At 36.2% G+C, this 22,485-nt stretch overlaps 1 protein-coding gene across 18 annotated transcripts in view; it reads right to left on the bottom strand.

The window, feature by feature from the left end:
• The window catches only part of WWP1 (WW domain containing E3 ubiquitin protein ligase 1), a 61,419-nt gene that overhangs the window by 8,001 nt on the left and 30,933 nt on the right, over window positions 1-22,485 (bottom strand). For 14 of the 18 annotated variants that reach the window (XM_046920213.1, XM_040678199.2, XM_046920225.1 and 11 more), the window contains 12 exons: window positions 22,382-22,448; window positions 20,953-21,134; window positions 16,353-16,695; window positions 14,314-14,409; window positions 13,479-13,653; window positions 7,603-7,657; window positions 7,412-7,496; window positions 7,173-7,301; window positions 6,054-6,126; window positions 5,889-5,960; window positions 5,211-5,299; window positions 2,433-2,592 (listed from right to left, as the gene is read on the bottom strand). In XM_046920213.1, the coding sequence (XP_046776169.1) occupies window positions 2,433-2,592; window positions 5,211-5,299; window positions 5,889-5,960; window positions 6,054-6,126; window positions 7,173-7,301; window positions 7,412-7,496; window positions 7,603-7,657; window positions 13,479-13,653; window positions 14,314-14,409; window positions 16,353-16,695; window positions 20,953-21,134; window positions 22,382-22,448 (1,526 nt within the window). The remainder of the gene's footprint in view (window positions 1-2,432; window positions 2,593-5,210; window positions 5,300-5,888; window positions 5,961-6,053; window positions 6,127-7,172; window positions 7,302-7,411; window positions 7,497-7,602; window positions 7,658-13,478; window positions 13,654-14,313; window positions 14,410-16,352; window positions 16,696-20,952; window positions 21,135-22,381; window positions 22,449-22,485) is intronic. The other 4 variants (XM_015282816.4, XM_040678232.2, XM_040678237.2 and 1 more) reach the window with 1 other exon arrangement.

The following is a 22,485-nucleotide window of genomic DNA, read 5'->3' as shown; positions in this document are numbered from 1 at the left end:
TTAGATTCTTCCTATCAAAAATCACACTAAAAAAATGCCTCACTACATACACACACATGGTGCGACCCAGTTAGCAGTGACGAACCACAATATTATGCAAACATCAATGCGTACACACAGTATTAACCTCTATACAGACTCAGTGCTTCTGAAAGCTGATATTTTCACAGTAATAGCTCTGCTCTATTAGTTCTTCTCATCCTAATCCACTACACATTCTTCATAGAATCAGAGAATCACAGAATGGCTTGGGTTGGAAGGGACTCCAAGAATCATCAAGTTCCAACTCCCCTGCAGCAGCCAAGGTTACCAGCCACTAGACCAAGTAGTAAATCATACTGCCCAGGGCCCCATGTAACCTGGCCTCTTTAACACCTCCAGGGATGAGGCTTCCACAACCTCTCTGGGCAACCTGTTCCAGCACCTCACCATTCTCTCATTAAAAAACTTCCCCCTGACATTTAATATAAATCTCCCTTCCTTCAGTTCAAAACCATTCCCCCATGTCCTACCACTATCTACCCATGTAAAAAGTTGACTTCCCTCATCTTTATAAACTCCCTTTAAATATTAGAAGGCCGGTCGCAATGAGGTCTCCTTGCAGCCTTCTCTTTTCCAGGCTGAACAAACCCAGTTCCTTCAGCCTGTCTTCATAGGAGAGGTGCTCCATCCCCGCTCCATCTTTGCGGCCCTCCCCTGGATCCTCTCCAAAAGCTCCACATCATTCCTGTGTTGGGAATCCCAGACTCAGATGCAGTACTCCAGATGGGGTCTCGTGATGGTAGAATAGAGGGGGACAATCACCCCCCTTCCCCTGTTGGCCACCACTCTTTTGATGGAACCCAGGATACCATCAGCCTTCTGGGCTGCAAGTATATTCTAAATCACTCTAAAAATAGGCTGCAGTATGGCATTTACTGTTTGACTCTCCTTAAAACTGAAATAGTAGGAAAAAGAACCAGTGTAACAGCCCATTTTCTCCAGAAAAAGACAACGTTCCATTTGATTGCACTACACTCTCATGTCCCCTCTAAGGATTACTCTAGCATGTATGAAGGCATAAAAAAGGCATGAGGCCTTTTTTCGTTTGTTTACTTTTAAACTAGTCTAGAATCCTTGTGAGACAGTGAACTGGTAGAACTGGACAAAATAAACACTGAGTGCATTATCCAGCCATATGATTTCCTGTTGTTTGTTTTGTTTTTGTAAAAGTACACTCTTAAATAATCTCATTTAATAGCTGTGGTAGCAAACATAACAACTGTAGCATGCTGGTATCAACTGCCATTTAACAATCTTATTTTGTTAAGAGTAGCACAAGTAAGAGAGTAACAGAGTAATACCAGACATATATTTACATTTAACTCAGCTGCAGTCAAAGATGCCTGTGGCTATTTCAATACTTAAAGTCAAGTGAAGTTTTTATGATCTGAAAGCAGCAACCTTCTAGAATTCTGTGAAAACAGAAACTATAACTACACTTATTACAACCATCTAGAATCCTTAAAATGGTTCACATTTAGGTTATTGCTTGTGCTATTTTAAGCCATTAGAAGGTATTCCAGGAAGTAGAGCAGTTAGTGCCATTCAAACCTTGAAACTATCTACATTAGGCACTATTATACCAGACTCTTTTTCTTAGGGAATTTAAAATGAAAATATCAACTACTTCAAGAAAGTTTGGCTTGTTATGACTTTAAATAGTTGAATTAAATTCTCTTCTACAATCAGGTAGATTTCTTAATTAACAGGCATTTATATGATGCCTATGAACAAAAATCACTACAAAAATAAACAGTATTTAATTCTAGCAAATAATTTGCTTTACCACATCTTCCTGCTAAATGGCATTGCAGTTTCCTCTACCTCTAGATGGAAGGAAAAAAATATGTTATAGGAAGACTCCATTACAGATACTCAGCTCAGTGATACAAGAAGAAATGATACAACAGCTCTGTTTAGCTTATAGCTTTAAGAGAAACATGATGGCAGTGATTCAGGATGCTATAAACTCCCCTGCAAGCTTCCATTTTTCCACATGTGACCTCTGAACCTTAATTTAAACACATATTTGGATACACTGTACTCTGCAAAACATTTTTAACTCATTTTTTCTAACACATCAACATGTACCAAGTCCAACTGACAAACCTTTTTACAAAAATATTAGTCACATTTGTCAGAGCATCAGTATTCAGACAATAAAGCAACTGTTCATATGAAGAACACACATCTAATTGACAAAATTAAAATGTTATTTTGAATTTCATATTCATTTCCTTCACCATCCCAGGAAAATTCAGCATTTAAGAAACATAACACTCAGGGAATGTTTCAGGTGGGTTTGCTTAAATTAAAACTATAAAAACAATACAATTCAGAAATAATTGTAAAATTACAAGGAACAATAAAACTTTAAAACTCTAACCTACCATGGCAATAAAACGCCCAATGAAACAGAAATATGAAAGATGATCAGGATTGATCGTTGATGCTGGATTTATCTGCAGGCAATAGTTGCTCTTGCCAGCATATTCAAATAGGCAGTACATAGGGTTCAGTACTTCATGGGAAAGCAAGAAAAACCATTCTCTATGGAAAAAAAAACAAGCATACACATAAAAACCATCAAATACACATATACACATCTTTATCACCATTCCCTTTAAGCATCTAATGAAATGGTCAAAATATATGTGAACTTGGAAAATAATATAAACAGTGTTGTATTACAACCATAGAAAAATATAAAGCTTTACACACTTTTTAAACGTACAATCAATCCACAAAAACTATAACGCTAAAAGTCACCGTTTCCAGCGTTTAGAAATGATTGCTCTCACCTTGAACACACTCTCACAGCACAGGTTTTAGCTGCCAAGAGTTACACAGAATCCACCCTCACCATGCCTCCCTTACTGCATAGGACTCAAATCTCTATTAAAAAAGTTCTGAACAATCCAGGTAAAATCAAACATCATCTTATTTCCATTCCCAGTCTGTCAGCAAAACAAACACTGAGTTACAGCAATTTAACAAATTATCGTGCATCAGTTAAGCCAACAGCACACAACGATGTGAAAATACTTCGTTGTGTTGAGGCTTAATACATTTTTTCCCTGGTTTCATCGATTCCAACTTAGCTGACCTAAAATTATAATAGAATCTGGTATTTCTGTATCAAGATAGCTGATGCTTAAAATATTTGTCACTTTGAGCATTTTTATATAACCAGAGACCTCAAATGCAGACATATATACTCAAGTATTTTAATACCAGACCCTAAACACTTGTAACTGAAAAGCAAGGGCTAGGGAAAAGCTGCAACAGGAGAAAGGTATATCCTGTAATAATTGCAAGAATAGAATTCTTTTCTGACCGTCTTTCAGCTGTCACATTTCAGAGGTGTCTTTTCTATCCCTGTATTTACCTGAAATCGGGGAATAAAAATGAGAGCTTGCAGATGTGTTTCTCCTAACAGTTCAATGAAATTTAAGTCATGGATCACAACTTGATAAAATATGCTTCTAACTGGAAGACTACTTAGAAATAATAAACAGAGAAAGGCAGCCAGGATACCGCAGCCCTAAGTGGGGTCTGTGCATCTTTTAGTAAGCACAAGAATGTTGTACACCATTGTATGCCAAGTTTTGTATTGAGACAATTATATTAACTCTGTATAGCAGTATCAAATTTAATAAGCTTTTAATTTATATCACAGGCAGATAACAAGAAAAGAAACAAAGAAATTAGTCGTCAGTAAGAAATATGTAGAAGCAATGTCTTTTTCATGTTAACAGCTAGAACTAGCCATAGGATAAAGCATTCAGATTGGTCCTACTAAACATGGCAAAAATCTGGAGGGAGCACACACAGTGTTTAGCCTGCAAAGAGACAGCATGATTAATCAGATGCATTGGCTTTCAGTACTTGTGTTAACACAGCACTGCCTTAGCAAGTCAGTATGTGAGCACTTGTTTAAGAATTCTCATCTAAATTACAAGGAGATCCTTGCTGTTTCTTAGCTTCACATCCCACATCTTGGGTAAGATTTATTACAAAATCTATGCCATTTTACTACTTGCATATTTCTTTTTTTAAATTTATTCTGCCATATTTTGTGACTGATACCCTTCAGTTCAATTATTCTTCTTTGGAGTACTTCTGTTTCTCTGGAACAAGTTACTTGAACTCTCCTGGTTCCCAGCTTAAGCCCAGGGTCAACATCACAGGAACACCAAACAAAACAAAACTCATGCAAAGAAAAAAAAAAAAGTGGATTTCTCCCGGCAATCCTCCAAAAAGAACTTATAATATTGTAATTCAGACACATAAGCACACACATATTCAAAAACCTCAGTGTTCACAAATAAGGTTTCTTTACTTACAAATACTGCACATTTTAACACAGTAAGTTAACTGGAAACAGAACAAAACTAAAACAGAACTCATATTAAAACAAAACAAAACAAAACAAAACAAAACCAACACAGCAAAGAAAATCTCTATCACCTACCACTATATCTGGTTCTGTAGACCTGCAGTGGTAACTGACATTTTCATCCTAATAGCAACACTTCAGTCAAGTAACTGGCTGCAGCAGTCAGTGGTTATCCAATGGATAACAAAGGAAATGCACTTTACCTATGACCTTCTGTTAAAATTTCTTTGAATCCACTTCAGATTCCAGAAAAACCTGTGCTCCAGCCTTTGGGCATTCCTGCACAGCCTGCAAAGTCCTCCGCCATTACTTCACGCCTTCACCGCTCTCTCCGAGCTCACAGCTGTCCTGCTCGTATCAGCCCCTAATCTGGTGTTTGTCTGTTTGATTTTTTCCTAAATAAGCAAAACTATGTATTCCACAATCCCTATTTTCAACAAAGTTGAACTTTATGGTAGAAACTTTCTGAACTAACTCTGTCTAGAGAAATTTAGTGGCACAAAAAAAAAATGAAATCCAATGTAAGCATTAGTCTTTGTCAATGAACTGAAGTGATATCACAGTTTTACTGATACAATTTGTACCCATAACAATTGCCAGAGCTGCCAGTTCTACCTCCTTAATACATTAAGGGGAGCTAAAGAACTAACCAAGACAAGAGTGTAAAAGCAAGCAGTTACTTTCTGAACAGATTGACATTAGAAATCAAGATTAGAATGCCATTAAAAAAAAAGGAAAAAATAACACTTCCAAATAAATTTTACTTTACCTTGCCAATCCACCATAATCCAATCCTTCTTCTCCTCTGAATATAACATATAATCTTCTCCTCAAATCATAGGGTTTTAATGCCATAATCTGTCAAACAAACAAAATTCATCCTAAATTATAAATGATATATTTTCAATGCAATTGCTCCTTCAAATTTAGATTTAATTGTTACAGATATAGTAACAGATACAGATTGCCCCATATAGGGCAAATGTTTACAGAGATTTGAAAAGCAATTACATCAACTCATGGAACATGCAGTCAGAGAACTGAACACAAAAATACCAACTCAGATTCAAAATCCTTGAGCAGCAGAGTACGAGCAAGGCGCAGAGTTTATCTGTAAATTATCACTACATGGTTGCCCTGTTCTTATACTCTTCCAAAGGTATACATTATCTGCCAATCTTAAAGGAAAACTGGCTAAAAGGCTTTTCATCTCAGATGTTACATATTTGGGAGTTTAGACAACTAACTTAAAAATATGAGTCCTTCTGATCTTAAGTGAAATATATCTTCATTGATAATACACTTTTAGTTTATAGAGGACCCTCCTCAAAGAGGCTTTGATGGAACAAAGCATTTTGATCACTACAAAGAAGAAGAAATATACATTGGCTACAGACTGAAGCTGAAAATCTTCAGCTTATAAACATAACAAATTTTGCAGTCTTACTTGCTGGAAGGAATCCTCAAACAAAGTTTGTCTGGATACATTGATTTTCACATGGCTTGGCAGTGCATTGGACTGTAATCATAAAGTAATAATGTTACAAGGCAGAAAATACATTTATGAAAATTCAAAAAGTCTCAAAAAACTAAGTAATTACTTAATCAGTACCTGACACAAGTAACGGAAATGAGCAAGTTTCCACCTAAAGCTACGCTCATAGGCAATCTGTGGCCCTTTATTTCTGTAAGGGAATATATTTGAGATACATTAACCACACAGACATTAAACAGCACTTTCAACACTAAACAAAAGCTTGCAGATTTAAAAAATGCACAAAAGATTGCAATCATAAGATACGATCACAAATGGAAATTCTTAATATATATCCCAACTTGTTTTTGTATTATTTCCCAAATAAACAAAACATTTGGTTGGCCAGTCTTCCATTCCTCACCCTTGCCACACATTCCTTTCTGCTGTTGTTGTTAAAGATACTACTCAAGTTAAAGATACTGCTCAAGGGTAGAGATTCTGAGGATTTCAAATATCTATCAATTTTGTAAAAATTAAAAGCCAGATAAAGGAAAGACATCCACTATATTGTCTTCACCAAGAGAAAGGTTGCAGTATCATCTTAATCACATCATAATCACCAAGGGTTAACACAGGTTATAAAGAGTTCATCTGTTTGTAGGACCAAGAGAAATTTATAGTACACCGATCTACAGGTCCTTTGAAGGAAATGTCACCGACACATCAAAGGTAAGCTCTGTAAATGCTACTGTATACAAAAGGCATTAAGACAGACACCATCAGCTGGGTCAACACTTCTGATTAACCTATTTAGAAACAGAAGATCTGCAAGTAAAATTTTGGCAAGTATTTAGAACTTGTCCGCTTAGCCATTAATATTATTAGAGCATATATAACTACAAGGAACGCATCTTACAATCATTTGTTGTTTCCACTAAAATTGCCTATTAGTTATATTAGTTGAATTTACGATGCACAAGATTACTTCACTTCCTTTCTCAATTTATAGTGCAATTACAATCTTCATATTTGAACGGTGCATAAAAACTATTGAACCTTACAGTAGTACGGTGAAGTGTGGCACAGGGAAACTGACAATTAAATGTTGAAAATAGGTTTATGCAAAAACATGTTCATAATTTATTGCTCAATTCTAGCTAGAAGCATAGACTGTTTTCTGGTATGAGAAGAGTTGCATCATCGAAATTTAACAAATGAAAAAGTTAGAAAATACTTTTACATTTCCTCACTTACACAGAAGACTTCCCAGTACGAGGATCATTGAAGGTGGTAGTTCTTGTATTATGATCAACAAAGTATCGTACACCTTCTCTAGTGTATCTGATTTCCCAGCCCTCTGGAAGAGGGTCCTCATTTTGTAAACTGTGGAAAAAAAATGCAGGCAGTAATTTTTGCCTCCTGCCTACATCATGACTTTTAAAGCAATAATTAAGCAATATCTTTTCATTTATACAGTCAATATACACACCTACCCTTGGGTTCGAGGGTCTTCCCATTGTGTTGTCTTTGTGTTATGATTTACAAAATACACCCTATCATTTGAATCCACTCTCCTTTCTAGGGAGAAAGAGAAAACAAACAAACAAACACACAAACTATACAATAATTGCATTCCAAATTTCTCTAACTGTCACCTCCTGATGTCAACAGCTAATTAACTTACCCCACCCTGGTGGCAAAGGCCCAAGTGGATCGTTCTCTGCTGACAACATCGAAGCCTATTTATAAACAAGAGTACATCCAGTTAGGCCAAATACTAGCCATTTTTCTTTCCCACAATATGTTTAAAGTTTACCACTAGCTGTGAAGACCACACCTTCTGGATAGCATGCCATTTTCAGGTTGTTTTGTTGGAAAAGCATAATTGTGTGGCAATTTATGATTTGTTCTCTTGCCTCCACTGTTTCCAACCCTACATACCATGCTTTCCCTTCTTACTGTACTTGAGAGAGACAGTGATCTTAAAAATTGTGCAGTTCACTAAAGTTTTATGAAAAGATGAGTGCTTCATGCTTAAGGAAATGCTTTACTATTAATGAAAAATTCAAAGTATGTGTTAAAACACAAAGCCTAATGCCAATTTAAGTATTTTTTCTTCTCCTCAGTAGATTATGTCTTCTCTGGATATATAGCTATTTTCAATCTTTGTCTATCTTTGTCAAAACAGCTGCATTCCATTAAAATATTCAGATGTTTTTTATATAATACTGACATACAGCAAGGTTAAAATGGGAAAATAATTTAAGAAAAGATTAAAATACTATGAAGAACCATACTAAACTTCTAATGTACTGTAAAATTGCAGAAGTCCTCCAGTAGTTCCCAAGGATACAAAATACGGCATGAATAGAGCATGAAATATTTTATGAGTAGAATATAAAAGGCAGAAATGACCCCAGACCTTAGGATCCTTGCTCTACTTTATAACTAAAAGCATCCTTCCTAAAACTTTTAACGATGGTGAAGTTCGCCTGCCTATTTATGTGTTGTTCTTTTCCACAGAATTAAATTTTGATAAGTGGAAACCAATCTACATTTTCCAGAGTATCTTAAGGATCACCTTACTGCCAGTACTGCTTTAGTTTTAAATAACAATTGCAATACAAAAAATCTCAAGTCCACTTAAGAGTTTCCAAACAGCAAATTCAGGTAAGAAAGGCTACAGTATTTTTGGTGTTCCCCTGTGATACAGAAGCAAAACAAGGATCATAAGAAAATGCAACGGGTATACTCAAAAACAAGCTATTAGATACAAAAAGAGGATTACCATCTTCTCAGAAGTAAATGAAGTTATCATTTTCTGCTTTTGGAATCTATATAGTCACAATGACCTTGTAACCAAAGATTTCTCTGTAATATGTATTAGAACAATAGCACACAGTGGAAAATGCTAACTGCCAAGGAACTGAATGGTGGAATAATTCAGAGTTTTCTCATCTTCTTAATGTGCACAATTATTTATATGGGGCCAACAAACACTATGTTCTTAATTAAACAATAAATTTAAGGAAACAAACCATAATATTTGACCATTTCTAACATATTTATCATTTAGTACCTTTATATTACACACTAGTAGCAGTTTTTAAATAGTTAGATTAGTCTTCCAAAACCTTTTTTTAAAGACATCTACTTTGAATGATTATTAAAATTTTATGTTTTTCCCCACATTTAATTATTTCTTCTGTTTCCTTCTAATTCATTTGAATATACATAGTTTAGTCAACATATCTATTAAAAAACAGTTACTTCAGAAATTTATACTGCAACTAGCTACATGCAAATTACAAGATAAGAAAACACAGTCAGAAGCAACTCTTATCACATTAAATACTTTGAAATGTCTAAATAGCCTTTCTAGACAGAACTAGTCTACAGCTGGATCCAAGTAACAATGTATTTGGCTCAAGTATATATTATTTCACACTTACTTTCTTACACAAAGTGTCTAAGTAGCAATATGGCACTCCTATGTTCCATGAAAAAGGTGATAAAAAAGGAAAAGGACTATCTACTGTTATGACAACACAATAAAAAAGAATGAAGCTAGAAAAAGATGCATAAAACAACAGCAAGATAATGAAAAACATCAATTCCAGGAAAGTACCACTAGATGTTTCAACAGAAAAAAAAAAAAAAGAACAAAAACAAGAATAACTATAATAATCATAGCCTTACCATTCTTATTTCCTTCACATAGCTTATCTTTGACCATTCAAGACAGCTGAAATTTCAACTTGTTTATTAGAAGGATTAAATTACTGTTTCCTAGAAAATAAACTGCATTACTCAGAAGCTTCTATATAAGCAGAGTTCTGGTGTGCCAGAGGAAGACAAGTTACCTAATTTGATTGTAACAGTTTGAGAAGTGTAAAGAAGCACCTACCTAAAAGATAAAAAATGGAAGAAGAAAAAAAAAAAGCACTCACACTTTCTTCAATAGCATTTCAATTTTTATTCCCCTCAAAAATGTGAGTTCTAAGGATGCAACTGATATGCTACCTAAAAAATAGAACTGTAAAGAAACGTGAAGGGGATGCAAGCAGTCCAATTATCTCTTCTCTTCCTTAAAGTATATTCTGTCTGACAAATTCCAATTTGATGATTCTAAGGTCAGAAAGTGAGAAATAAATCTATGGTGTTCAGTGAGAGTTATCATTAAATCAATAGAGAAACATGATCTAAATAAAAAATACACTGCTCTCTCAGAAAATAAATCTAACTAAAAACCAAATAAATCTCAGATCAGGAGAAGTGAGTTTCCTGAGATGGTTAAGCAACTGATGAAAGTAGTATACAAGCAGAGAAAGTCACTCAGAGAGACTTCTTGCCTTCAGCTGCGATTCCTGCATTTGCAGTAAGTCATCTGTGTGCCTCCTTTTTTATTTATTTTTCAAGTTTCCTCTAAAGATAGCGATGGAAGGTTTGCTTACTTTTGCTTACTTTTTTTTTTTTTTAATCAATAATCAGCATATTTTTATTCTTTTGTACTAGCTATGGAATTCAATACCAACATATCTCACATTGAATGGCAATTGCCACTTTTTTATTAATACTGATCTCAAGCAACTTACCAAAATGAGATGATAAAGTCTGTCCCTCTGTTTTAGGTAATGTCTAAGAAGCTAACAGTTCTGATAGAATGAACAGATTGGCACAAAGTAATAATGACAGGGCACGATTTGAGCAAACAGCACTCCAGCTGAGCTGAGAATTCAGTAAAACTTCAGTACTTATTTGAAACAAGTCAACAAATCTAGGAAAAAAACACGAAAATTTCAAGCAGCAAAAAGCAATGGTTTACAATCCCCATATCTCCATGGATGAACAATTAGCTTATCATTAGATTCAAACTCAAAACGGAAGCACACAGAAGGCAGAAGCAGGAACAGGTAATCTCCAAGAAATAAAGAGACATCCTTTGAGCATGCAGGGATGAGGTTAAGAAAGCCACAGCCCTAACAGAATTGACACTAGCTAGGGATGTCAATGGCAACAAGACATACATACTTCTTTAAGTACATCAGTGACAAAAGGAAGACTAAGGAAAACATGAGCTCACTGCTGAATGAGACGTGAGATCTGGTTGCACAGGACACAGGAAAGGCTGAAGACACTCTCTGCCTCAGTCTTTACTAGCAAGACTGGCCTTTAGGAATCCAGGGTCCCAGAGACCAGGCAGAAAGTCTGGTCACAAAATCATAGAAGTTGGAAGGGACCTCTAGAGATCATCTAGTCCAAGCCCCTGAAGATGTCCCCTTGGTGGAGTCAGATCAGGTCAGAGACATTCATAAATCCATGGGCCCTGACAGGGGAGTGCTTCGGTCAATCATGGCAACTGGGAGAAATGTTTGAAGACTGGAGGAAAGCAAATGCCTTTTATCACAAAAAGCAAGAAAGAGGATCCAGGGAACCACAGGCTGATCAGCCTCACTGCAGTCCCTGGAAAGGCAATGCAACAGCTAATTCTGGAAACCACTTCCACGCACGTGAAGAACAAGAATATTATCAGAAAGAGTCTGTGTGGATTTACTAAGTGGAAGTCACATTTGAACTGTCGGCTATGCTTCTACGATGCAATGACTGGCCTGATAGATGAGAACAATGGATATTATCTTCCTGAACTTCAGTAAGGGCTTTCTTTGAAACTGTTACCCATATGATCCTCATAGACAAGCCACTGAAGTACATCCTGGATGAGAAGACAGCAAGGCAGACTGAAAACTGGTTAGTCAGAACCATAAAGTAGCTGTCAGTCGTGTCAGTAGTTGGAATCCAGTAACAGATGGAGTACTCTAGGAGTCAATACCGGGTCCAGCCCTGCTTTTTATCTTCATTAATGATACTAATGAGGTAGAATGAACCCTTGGTAAATTCACAGATTACATAAAACTGAGAGTGATAGGGCTTATACATCAAAGGGTCGTGCTGGGGGACATGGCAGAATGCAGAAATGTGATGGCAGGAGCCTTGTACAGTTGAACAGGAATGAGTGCAAAGTCCTGCACCCACCAAGGAACAAATCCAGACTGAGAGCCACTCAGCTGGAAAGCAGCTCTGCAGAAAAGAACCTGAAGGTCACAGTGGACAACTCTAACAAGAGCCAGCAATGTGTCCTTGCTCTACGATGGCTAAATTTATTCTGGGCTGCAAAGTACTGCCAGCTGGTCAAGAAAGGTAATCATTCCACTCTACTTAGCATTGGGGAGGCCACAGTTGAAGTACTGTTGAGATATGCAGCTACTGGAGAGGGTCCAATGAAGGGCCACAAAGATGGCCCTTCCAAACTCAATCATTCTATCTTTTTCTAATCATATGAGATAAATAGACTATGATGCACAGCACAGAAATGAAGAAAATCAGTGGTGATAAATACTTCTGCAATTACTGGTGATATGTCTAATTAGGTAACAAAAAGCTGAGAAGTGTTAAACACAAGAATACTGCAACATCCTTTACTTCAGAGGGGATACCTTAAACAGGCTTATCAAATTTAGAGGAAAGTTAGGCTTCCCAATGCATACAGACCTAGATCAGAAGTCAAAATGAAGATATTTCTTCTTAAAGCACTCCAGCTGTGCTATGTATCACTTGTGAAGACTCTAGGACTGGATCTTAATTTAAGAGACTGAGCTCAAGTCTTACAATGAAGTGTTTAGAATAGTGATACAGAGGTGCCGTGGAGGAAAACAGAAACAAAAACAAGCCAACATAAAAACTGTTCTATTTATCTAGTCAGAAATGAAAAAAAACTGTCTCAATAACTCATATAATAGATTTATAGAATGGCTTGAATTGGAAGGGACATTAAAGATTATCTAGTTACAACTCCTCAGCTGTGAACAGAGTTGCCACCCACACGATAAGGCTGCCTAGTGCCCCATCCAACCTGGCCTTGAATACCTCCAGGGATAGAGCATCCACAGCTTCCCTGAGAAACCTGTTTCAGCACCTCACCATTCTCCAAGTTAAAAAAAAAAATTCCTTCTCACATCTAATCTAAATCTCTCCTCTTTTAGTTTAAAACTGTTCCCCCCTGTCTTAACACTATCTGCCAATGTAAAAAGTCACTCCCCATTTTTTTAAGCCCTGTTTAAGTACTGAAAAGCCACAGTGAAGTCTCCATGGAGCTTTCTCTTCTCCAGGCTAATGTAGTCTTTGAAGCCACTCATGATAGTTTCTTTCAGTAGATTTAAGTGAGCAACTACACGAGAGAAATGGAAAGCCATGTTTGAAATTCCAGAGTTGAACCAGGTCCCTAAGCTTCAAAATGAGCTCAAAGAAAAAGAATTACCACCTGTACTGATGAGAGATTCCTAATCACTAAAGTGTTTTGAACGCCATTTAATACATAAAGTGCTCATAATCCAGCTTTTACACTCCTTTTCATTTAAGGGAGTGCTTTACTTTTACCAGTTACTACTATGGTTAAAAAATCTTAAGTACCATGCAGTTCACATGGCTCAAGTTAGGGAGACGATTCAAAGGGAAGTATATCTGTATCTCTCCAGTCATTTATAAATTTTATATAAAATTTACCGAATAGAGGTATCGTTGGTTAAATTGTTGCATAGCTCCCTGCAGTTGATTACGCTGAGACTGCCACTGCTCAAAGTTCCTGACTGATTCCATTGTTGGTCGCTGCCATGTTGTTGTTCTGGTGTTATGGTCCACATAGTAAACTCTTCCACGATCATCAACTCTTCTTTCCCAGCTATCAAAAAACACAAACATTAACAGGTAAATTTTCCAGTAATACTGCATAGCTCATTTTCTCTTTATGCTAAGCTCCTAGATATTATTTGAATGAAGTACTGGAATGATAGGCATGATCTTAATTTCTAAAGTACACAAAAGTACTCCCCAGCTTTACTGGCTGGGGAGCAGAGCACGCTGGGCAAACATTCGGGCAATTGCATCCTTGGCTCTTGACATCACCTCAGTTTTAACTGTGTAATTTCCTGTGACAATGATCAATATTGGCAGGTTTCACAGAAAATCCAATAGTGCCTGGGAAACATAGGTTAGTAACCACTGCACTACACCAGTGATGCCATCTACGTAAAGATGGTAAAATCTTCATTATTTTAACACTTACATTTTAAAGAAACACTTAAGTTTTAAACGAAGAACAACATAATTTAGCAGCTGTGTTTGAACAAATGATCAGAATGAGATACGTATAGATACACCTATATTCTTATGGAAATTGACAGTTATAAGCTAACTGCATGTTTCTTAATTTCTAATATATGACACATTTTCAATGAGCTGCTTATTAAAACCAAGACAGTAGGGTTTGTTCGTTTTGCATTAGAAGAAAAACAGAATGTAGCAGCATAATCAATTTTAAATCAAGAAAAATCTACAGTACCCAGGAGGCAAGGGCTGTGGTCTTTCCCACGTTGTAGTTCGTGTATTGTGATCAACATAATAGGTTCTACCATGAGGATCCTTTCTTTGCTCCCACCTTCAGGACAAAAAAGACTTTCATGTAAGTCAAGGTGAAAAGACTTCCCTAGGGCTTATTTCCCAGTAAGCCAAAAAAACATTTTGCTACTGAATGAACACACTACAATCCAAATCTCATTCTAAAACACCGAAGGCAATGCATACTAGAGTATATATAGAATACATTTACTTCCTGCTTGAACGAGTATCACCATAAAGACTTCTTTAAGTGACATGGAACCTAAAATGAACACACATTGATATTCAGAAGTACTTTTAAATTCAATTTAAGGTATCTGAAAATGAAGACAAGTAATTTTCTGCTTCAGTTTTGGATGCTTCATTTAAAAAGTTCAGAAACAAATTCTTTGCATTTCCAAGCATGTCTCATCCAACAAACAACAGGATCTTTCAGAATGAACCTCAAATGTGTGCTAGCAGATAACTCTCCCATGTATCTACTTCCTGTTCTGTTAGATTCCTTTATCTCTACCTGATATTCCTGGGGATTATCTCTTCAGTTTTGGTTGCAAAGCTCTTACAATGAAGATAGATAAAACATGAGCAATTCGAGATTCATGCTGCTGAGGACTGTCATGATGCAATATTTATCCTCATTTCCTTTCCCATTAATACACGTTAGACAATGAGCTGAAGATCTTGCTTGTGTTAGATTCATGTTTTCCTTATAAACATAATTACTTAGCTCCTAAAAATGCAAGCAGAACATTCTACTTGCTATTCATAAAATTTCTACAAATGCTTTTGTAGTTCAAGAGGTTAAATGCCAAGATTATAAAGTCATAAAAGAGGAGTAGAATCATGTTACAGAGTTAATAAAGCTAAATGTAATGGAAATTCAAATAGATTTGTGAGGAAGAAAACACAGTCAGGGAAAAATGACAAAGTAATGAATTAGCCATAGTGTCCACTAGGTCTGAATTCAAGACCCTGCCAATGGGAACGCATATAATTAAAGAAAAAAAGTGGGGAGGGGAAATAATAGAAATTCCCTCCTGTAAGGAATTTCCTTTGTCAAAATAATTGAAAATTAAGAACCCAGAGACATTTCCTCAACAAAGTATCTACAGTACTGTTGTCTTTTGAGATTTCTATTTTCATGTTTACCTACAGGAATTCAAGTGAAGAGTCACTAATTAATTACTGAACCTGTTTCAGAGAGAGCAGATACAAGACAGATCTAAGAAAGGTCAGCTATTATGGCATAGTGTATATATACTTCCAGCAAGTAACTACTTCTGTATTAAAAAAGATGCTAAAATAGTAAATATTTAGATTATTACAAAAACGTCAGCATCTTCAACTAGTTAATGAAGACATCTTTTCACCCAAACATGAGGTATCTAATTTTTTTTTAATTTATTTATATTGAGATCAGTATATCTATTTGAGCATATATTATGTTTTTATTTGATGTTTAAGCTCATCTTTGATTTTGCATTTAAGGTCTAGGACTACAGCAGTAGTTTCAGTTTGGGAGAACTAAAAGTTTCTAGATATTCAGAGCACATACACACACTGTGTTTTTAACATTATTATTACGCACCTACACTGAAAGAACCTACATTTCTAGACTATTTTATTCATTTTTGTTTCTTTACATTTCAGTCCCTACTACATACCCACAGTATAAGAACCAAAGCAGCAATTAATTATGACCTAAGTAAGTTTGAATATATAAATTGAAACTTCTTCATAACCATAATGCCCCAAAATTCCTCTATTTAGATCACATTACCGTCTCAGCAAATAAATGATCAGCTGCTAGATTCTGGGACACAAGCTACCAGTCAGTTATAAAATAGTACAAACCTCATTTTAGATCGTATAACCCCATCTCTGCCAACTGATCTGCATTTGGCAACCCCTGTATGGAATTAAACTGCGATTTCTTTAACTAAGACAAAACACAGTAACAGTGATAAAATCAAGCCCACATACCCTGGTGGTAAAGGTTCTGTACCAGCATTAACAGTCTGCTGTCTTACAGGATCTCCTGATGCACTTGAGGCTGAGGAGGAGTCCCTTGGTTTTGCTGCATCTGCTGCTGTACTGGTATTAGGCTGAGCACAGTCTGTAGTAGTTGAAGCTTCTAGTCCAGCGGACGCAACAGATAGTGCAGAAGTGTGGCTTTCAGAACAACTAGCTGCTTCTTCTGTTGATTGAGGTTCTGCTGTAGTGTTAGTGCAATCTGTAGACATGGGAGCTTCTTCTGAACCTACCATAGCTTCAGAGACAGAAGAATTACCAGTTTCTGGTGCAGAGGAAGATGTCTCACCATTAACTGAGAAATGGGAAATAAGAATATTTGCATATCAGATTCCAAAGAGTAAAAATTTTTGGGCAGAATTTTGGAGTAAACTACATTAAACATATTCCTTTATTTGATTCAAGTCACACCTATGTGCCATAAGTAACATTATTGCCTAAGATAAACAAAAAAGGCCACAGTGCACTAGCTTCAGTTAAAGCTGTAATTAAAACTTACAGTCTGCAAGCCATTCTCTATACTTCCCTGTGAAAATTATTTCTTAGTTTCTGCATGTCTTGCTCAATACAACATTATACCTTATTCCTGAGATTAGCAAAAAGTAAACACTCACTTCCCAAGAAACAGTACTGCCTTACTTGAGAACTTGTACCAACTTCAAAAAAATATCTTGATTAGCATGACAGGAAAGAAAAGCATTGGGAGCCAAGTAGCTACATGTAATGCAGAAATAAAGAGGCAGTTCTTACAGATTATTATTTTTTTTAACCCTCTTAGGAGTTGAGATACAGAATTTTACAATAAAGCAAATACCATCTTCTGTATCACATTAAAAAAAAAAAAAAAAATCACCCCAGCATCCCTAACAAGATCAATATGTCCTAAAAAATTATATTTTGCTAACTGTTGTGAGCTAACTATGATAGACAGCTAAGCACCACACAACCACTCACTCACTTCCACCCACAGCGTGCCTGGGGAAGAGAACACAAGTAACAGCAAGAAAAAAAAAAAAGCAAAATAAAAATATTTAGTAAGAAAAGAATCAAAAGATGACAAAAACAACAAAACAAAATAAGTGATGTGAAGGCAATCATTTACCACCTCCCATGGATAGAATGATAGCAATCCAGTTCCCATGCAGAAATGACTAACCACCCCAAACTTTCTCCTCTCCCTTTTTATTGCTGAGCCTGACATTGTATGACAAAGAACATCTCTTTGGTTGGTCCAGGTCATCTGCCTGGATGTTTCCACTCCCAACCTCATGAGCACTCCTAATCTGTTCATCAGCTGAGAAGAGGCTGAATGAAAAACAGAAAACGACGTCACGTTGTGAAGAAACACTTCAGCAGCAGTTAAAGCATAACCATGTTATCAGCATGGTTTTGCTCATAAACCCGAAACACAGCATCATACAAACTGCTATGAAGAAAATTAACTCCATCCCAGCAGATCCAGTATACTTATGCGATTGATGCAAACTAAAAAATTATGAAAATTATAATAGAATCAAAGTAAATGAAATTCTGCCTTTTTAAGAACAACACAAATGTCATCCAAGTCAAGCAAACATAATCTCATAGAAGGTTTAAGGCAGACAGATTTGGGAGGAAAAATGGGCTAAGAAGGCTTTAGTATTCTCAAGCCTACTTGGCTGGCAATCCCTCAATACCAGTCACAGTCATGGAATTGCTAGAGTTGGAAAGGAACCTTAAAGGTCACCCAGTCCAACTCCCCTGCAATAAACAGGGACACCTACAGCTAGATCAGGTTGCTCAGAACCCCGTCCAACCTGACCTTTAATGTCTCCAGGGATGGGGCACACCTTTGGCGAACTGTCCCAGTGCCTCACCACCCTTACTGCAAAAAACATTTTCCTTATATTCAATCTACATCTCCCCTCTTTTAGTTTGAAACCATTCCCCACTGTCCTGCCAAAACACACCCTGCTATAGCCTGTCTCCTTCATTTGCACATCTTAGCAGAACAGTATCTCGGCACAAGATTTTGCCTCAAACTAGTGAAATCAGGTACAGTAGTTGATATGACCCCATTAAAAGTCAAGGACACTGTGTGAAGTAGTGCAATATCATTCATAGCTTTCATTTTCTGAATCCCAAATCAACACCAACTGGTGACTATTCTATTTAAGCTTGCCAGTTTGTACCTCATTTAGAGCTGTAAATCTTTTTCTTCTAGATAAAATACCATACGCAAGACACACTTCAAGTGGTTTTCTAACTGAGAGCACATTATCAGCTTCCAATTCTAAGAACTGAGGCCAAAATACTAAGATTTCTCTACACTCATAATCCTATTGATAGAAATGTGCAAAATTTAACTCTAGACTAGTGCCTATAAAACAGTGTTTCATCGTTTTAAAGAGTTCATTTCTTCCAGTCCTGTACAGTACTCTTACAAATAAAAAAATCAGGACTACTTAGTACTTGCAATAACGCAATACTACTTGCTATATAATGTCAACATTTCCTGGCTTTCTCAGAAAGCAAAAACAGATACTGGGAAATTGTAAATCTCATCTTCCTTTTAAACACACACGCACAATTTTTTTTTGTTAAAAAAAAAACAACAACCCACAATTAAGCAGTAATCATTAACGTATTCAAAATAGCAAGTCAGTTTCTTTAAGGAATTATCACTAGGCCACATATATTTGCTTACTACACATAATAACAAGCATGATGGTATAGGCAGTAGGAGACATGTAAGCTTTGTAAAAGGCATTGATTTGTGAACACAGCTATTCCAGGCTAATACATCACTGCTTCCAGTTCACATAAAACAGATGAACTACATCAAGGTATGTCAAGAATTCATATTATTTAAACAAAATATAAAACATGAGATTAAAAAAAAATCATAACAACAGAGAATCTGATCAGTTTTCTTTAAATGTCTGCTTTAGCTACAGCAACAACTTTATCAAAATAGAAAAAAGCCAGCTTAACTTTCAACTTTCATTTTAAAAAGTAATTTCAACTCATCCACATGAAACAATCAATGAGATTACAGAATGAAGTTAGGATCAAAATAACTGACAAATCATCAGCTCTTTTAGTAAGCTGATCTCCAAAACAGATATGTAAAACATTTTGCCCAAGGAGGTTGTGGATGCCCCATCCCTGGAGGCATTCAAGGCCAGGCTGGATGTGGCTCTGGGCAGCCTGGTCTGGTGGTTGGCGACCCTGCACATGGCAGGGGAGTTGAAACTCAATGATCATTGTGGTCCTTTTCAACCCAGGCCATTCTATGATTCTATGATGATTCTATGATACACCACCTGATCACCTCACCAATTAGATCTAAAACAGCAGTTCCAGCAACATCATACAAAATTACAATTCTGCTAAGTACAAAGGGGGGGAAAAAAAGAAAAAGAGAAAAAGAAACCGTGTGATCAACAAATGCTGAAGACTCATTTTATGTTTTTCCTAAAAATAAAAATGTCTTCACTAACCAGTACAGTAGTTGAAAACTGTCTCAGTGCCAGTTCAGTGATGATTTCATCAATATTACTATTGGAACAAATCAATTACTACTGCAATTACACAATTCAAATTCCAATTTAAAACAGATCTCTTAGCAATTGAAGAAAAAGAGAACAGTGCTTAAATAATATATATGCCCTTTGGCCTTCAACTGAAAAGAGAGAAGAATGAAATTCAAGTTCTCTAAAAAGAGATATGGTTCACAGAGGCCTAATTTAATTACTACCATTTAAAGTTTATCATTGTTTCCGCCATCTTGCCACCATTCCCATATTTTCCACTCTATCAGAGGAAGCTTAACAGCCTCTGTTCTCCTATTTATTAACAGCTTGCATCTTTCTATTTAAAAGTATCTTTTTCCTCTGCTGTCACTGTAATCTCACCCAATCAGCTGAGGAAAGTGCCTTAAAAACATGATCAGATGCAAAGCTTTGCCTGAAGAACAAAAATAAATACCTGCTTTTCAGTTATTTTACTGTACCATATGTTTCCCCTAATTACGATAAGTTTCAAAGTTTTTGTGTTTAAGAGAAGTGTGAAATTTACTATTTTGCCAATATCTGTTTAGAAACAGCATAGCTTTGGAAAAAATGGAAAGCAAAATGCATCTACATTTGAACTCTAGGCACAGCAGTTCCTAACAGCATTAAACAGCGGACTTATCCTATAGCAAAAGAAACCTAACTGGAGTTATTCAAATTAATTACATGAAGGAAACCTCAGTCTTCCTCCCAACAATCAGTATGTCATTCGGTAATCTGGGACAGAGAAGGAAGTTCTGGATATTTTACTCCTTACTTCATCCAATATGAGGATTCACAGGTAAGTATGAAAGATAGTACACTTAAGAATGGATCTACTACAAAAAAAAAAATATTGGAGTGGAAATACAAGACTATAAATTCAAGTCCAGAAACATCTTTTCAATATTTTTGGAAATCTAATTAAAAACGTGCAGAAAAAGTGATTCAGTTTCAGATTAATTTCAATTAGACAAAAAGCCTTAACATAAATGTTCTTATAATTCTCCCATTCCTACCAGTGCTGTTGACAAGCTCAGCTCCAAGTGGTTTTGGTACAGGTGTATTTTTGGGTCTGGCTGCAATATGTGTAGGAGATGGTGAGTTGTTTCCATTAACAGCTTCTATGCAGAATGCATTCTGTACTACAGAGTTTGAAGGTACTTGATTGTCATTCCCATTAGAAACATCACAAGCAGATCTTGGTAAAAATAAAAATAAAAAACCATCAGCTTAGATTAGTACAAACACATTTAATAGTTATGCACAGAACCCAAATCCTACACTATAACATACAAAAGAAATACAAAAAGAAAATGAGTAAATTCAGAGTAGTTTATAAGATCACATTTGCAGCCTAGACAGCAGCCAAGTGCAAGACAAAAACAATTAAAGAACAAGGCATAAATCCTGAAGAACTTCAGACACTTAGAGAAGATTTCTAATTTCCACTTCAGCTTTACTTTGTGAGATATTAGAGAGTTGAGTGGGAGCAACTGATGTGTACATCTTCCAAAAACACTTTAGGGACCATTCCAAAGCACCGCCTATGAGTATAACTTTCGCTCACTGCCCGAGGAAAGAAGAAAATAATAATGTGTACAAGGATAAATCCGTTCCTGTCACTCAAATGCACAGCAACCGTATACTTATTCACACCATCTTTTAAGTAAAAAACTTAAATAACCTGCACTGACTGCAAGGTAACTGGCACAGCGAGATACACTGGCCTACTCAACTCACTAGTGGTTGAGAAGTCAAATAGACTAGTCCTATTTCTCTGAATGCAGTCCATGAACTTGTATAAAGATGGTGGCTTCAAGAATGAAGCTTGAAATTGATCTCCAAGTCTTTTTTCTTGCCATGTCAGGTTGAAGCTGGCAAACTCGGTGGCTCAGCATTCCAAATACTGCTTCCTAAACACAGTACAAGTCTGTTCAACAACTTCCTGATCTCAACCTTGAAAAAGGAACTGGGTGAGGAGGAAGTCATTTAGGCTTTTTTCTTTTTCCTTTTGTTCTGATGGTATGTTGCAAAAAGTTGGTAGACATGAACAGAAACTGTTCGTTAGACACCAGAAAAGAAAACAAATCCACTAAGTATACAAAACCACCCTGTGCCACTCACTGCTCCCTTAATCTCATCTGCAGGACTTCATAAAGAATTCAAGCCACTTGAAATCTGTTTTCAGAGGGCTACACATTCAAAAGGTAATCATGCATTATTGGAAAGCAGGTTTTAACAGGATAGGAAAAACAAATTGTAAATTTAATTATTGCCAAGCTGAATTACGTAATTATTACACAAACTGTATTTCTAAAACCTATGGCAAAATAATTAAGAGTTTGATAGTTAAGATCTGTCACCTTAAGAAACAAAAAAATGTTAACTGATAAAATTTGCTGACATATTTAACATATAGTCTAAAACACAAAAATAAATTCCAACCTTGATGTACTTCTTGCCGAAGCATCTCTGTTTTCATGCACAGCCTCTCCATTTTGCTGAACTTCTACTGAACAGTAAAAACAAAGAAAATTCAATAGAAATAT

The sequence above is a fragment of the Gallus gallus genome, chromosome 2, assembly GCF_016699485.2.
Source record: "Gallus gallus isolate bGalGal1 chromosome 2, bGalGal1.mat.broiler.GRCg7b, whole genome shotgun sequence".
Lineage (NCBI taxonomy): Eukaryota > Metazoa > Chordata > Aves > Galliformes > Phasianidae > Gallus > Gallus gallus.
This window is presented reverse-complemented; position numbering and strand designations above follow the sequence as displayed.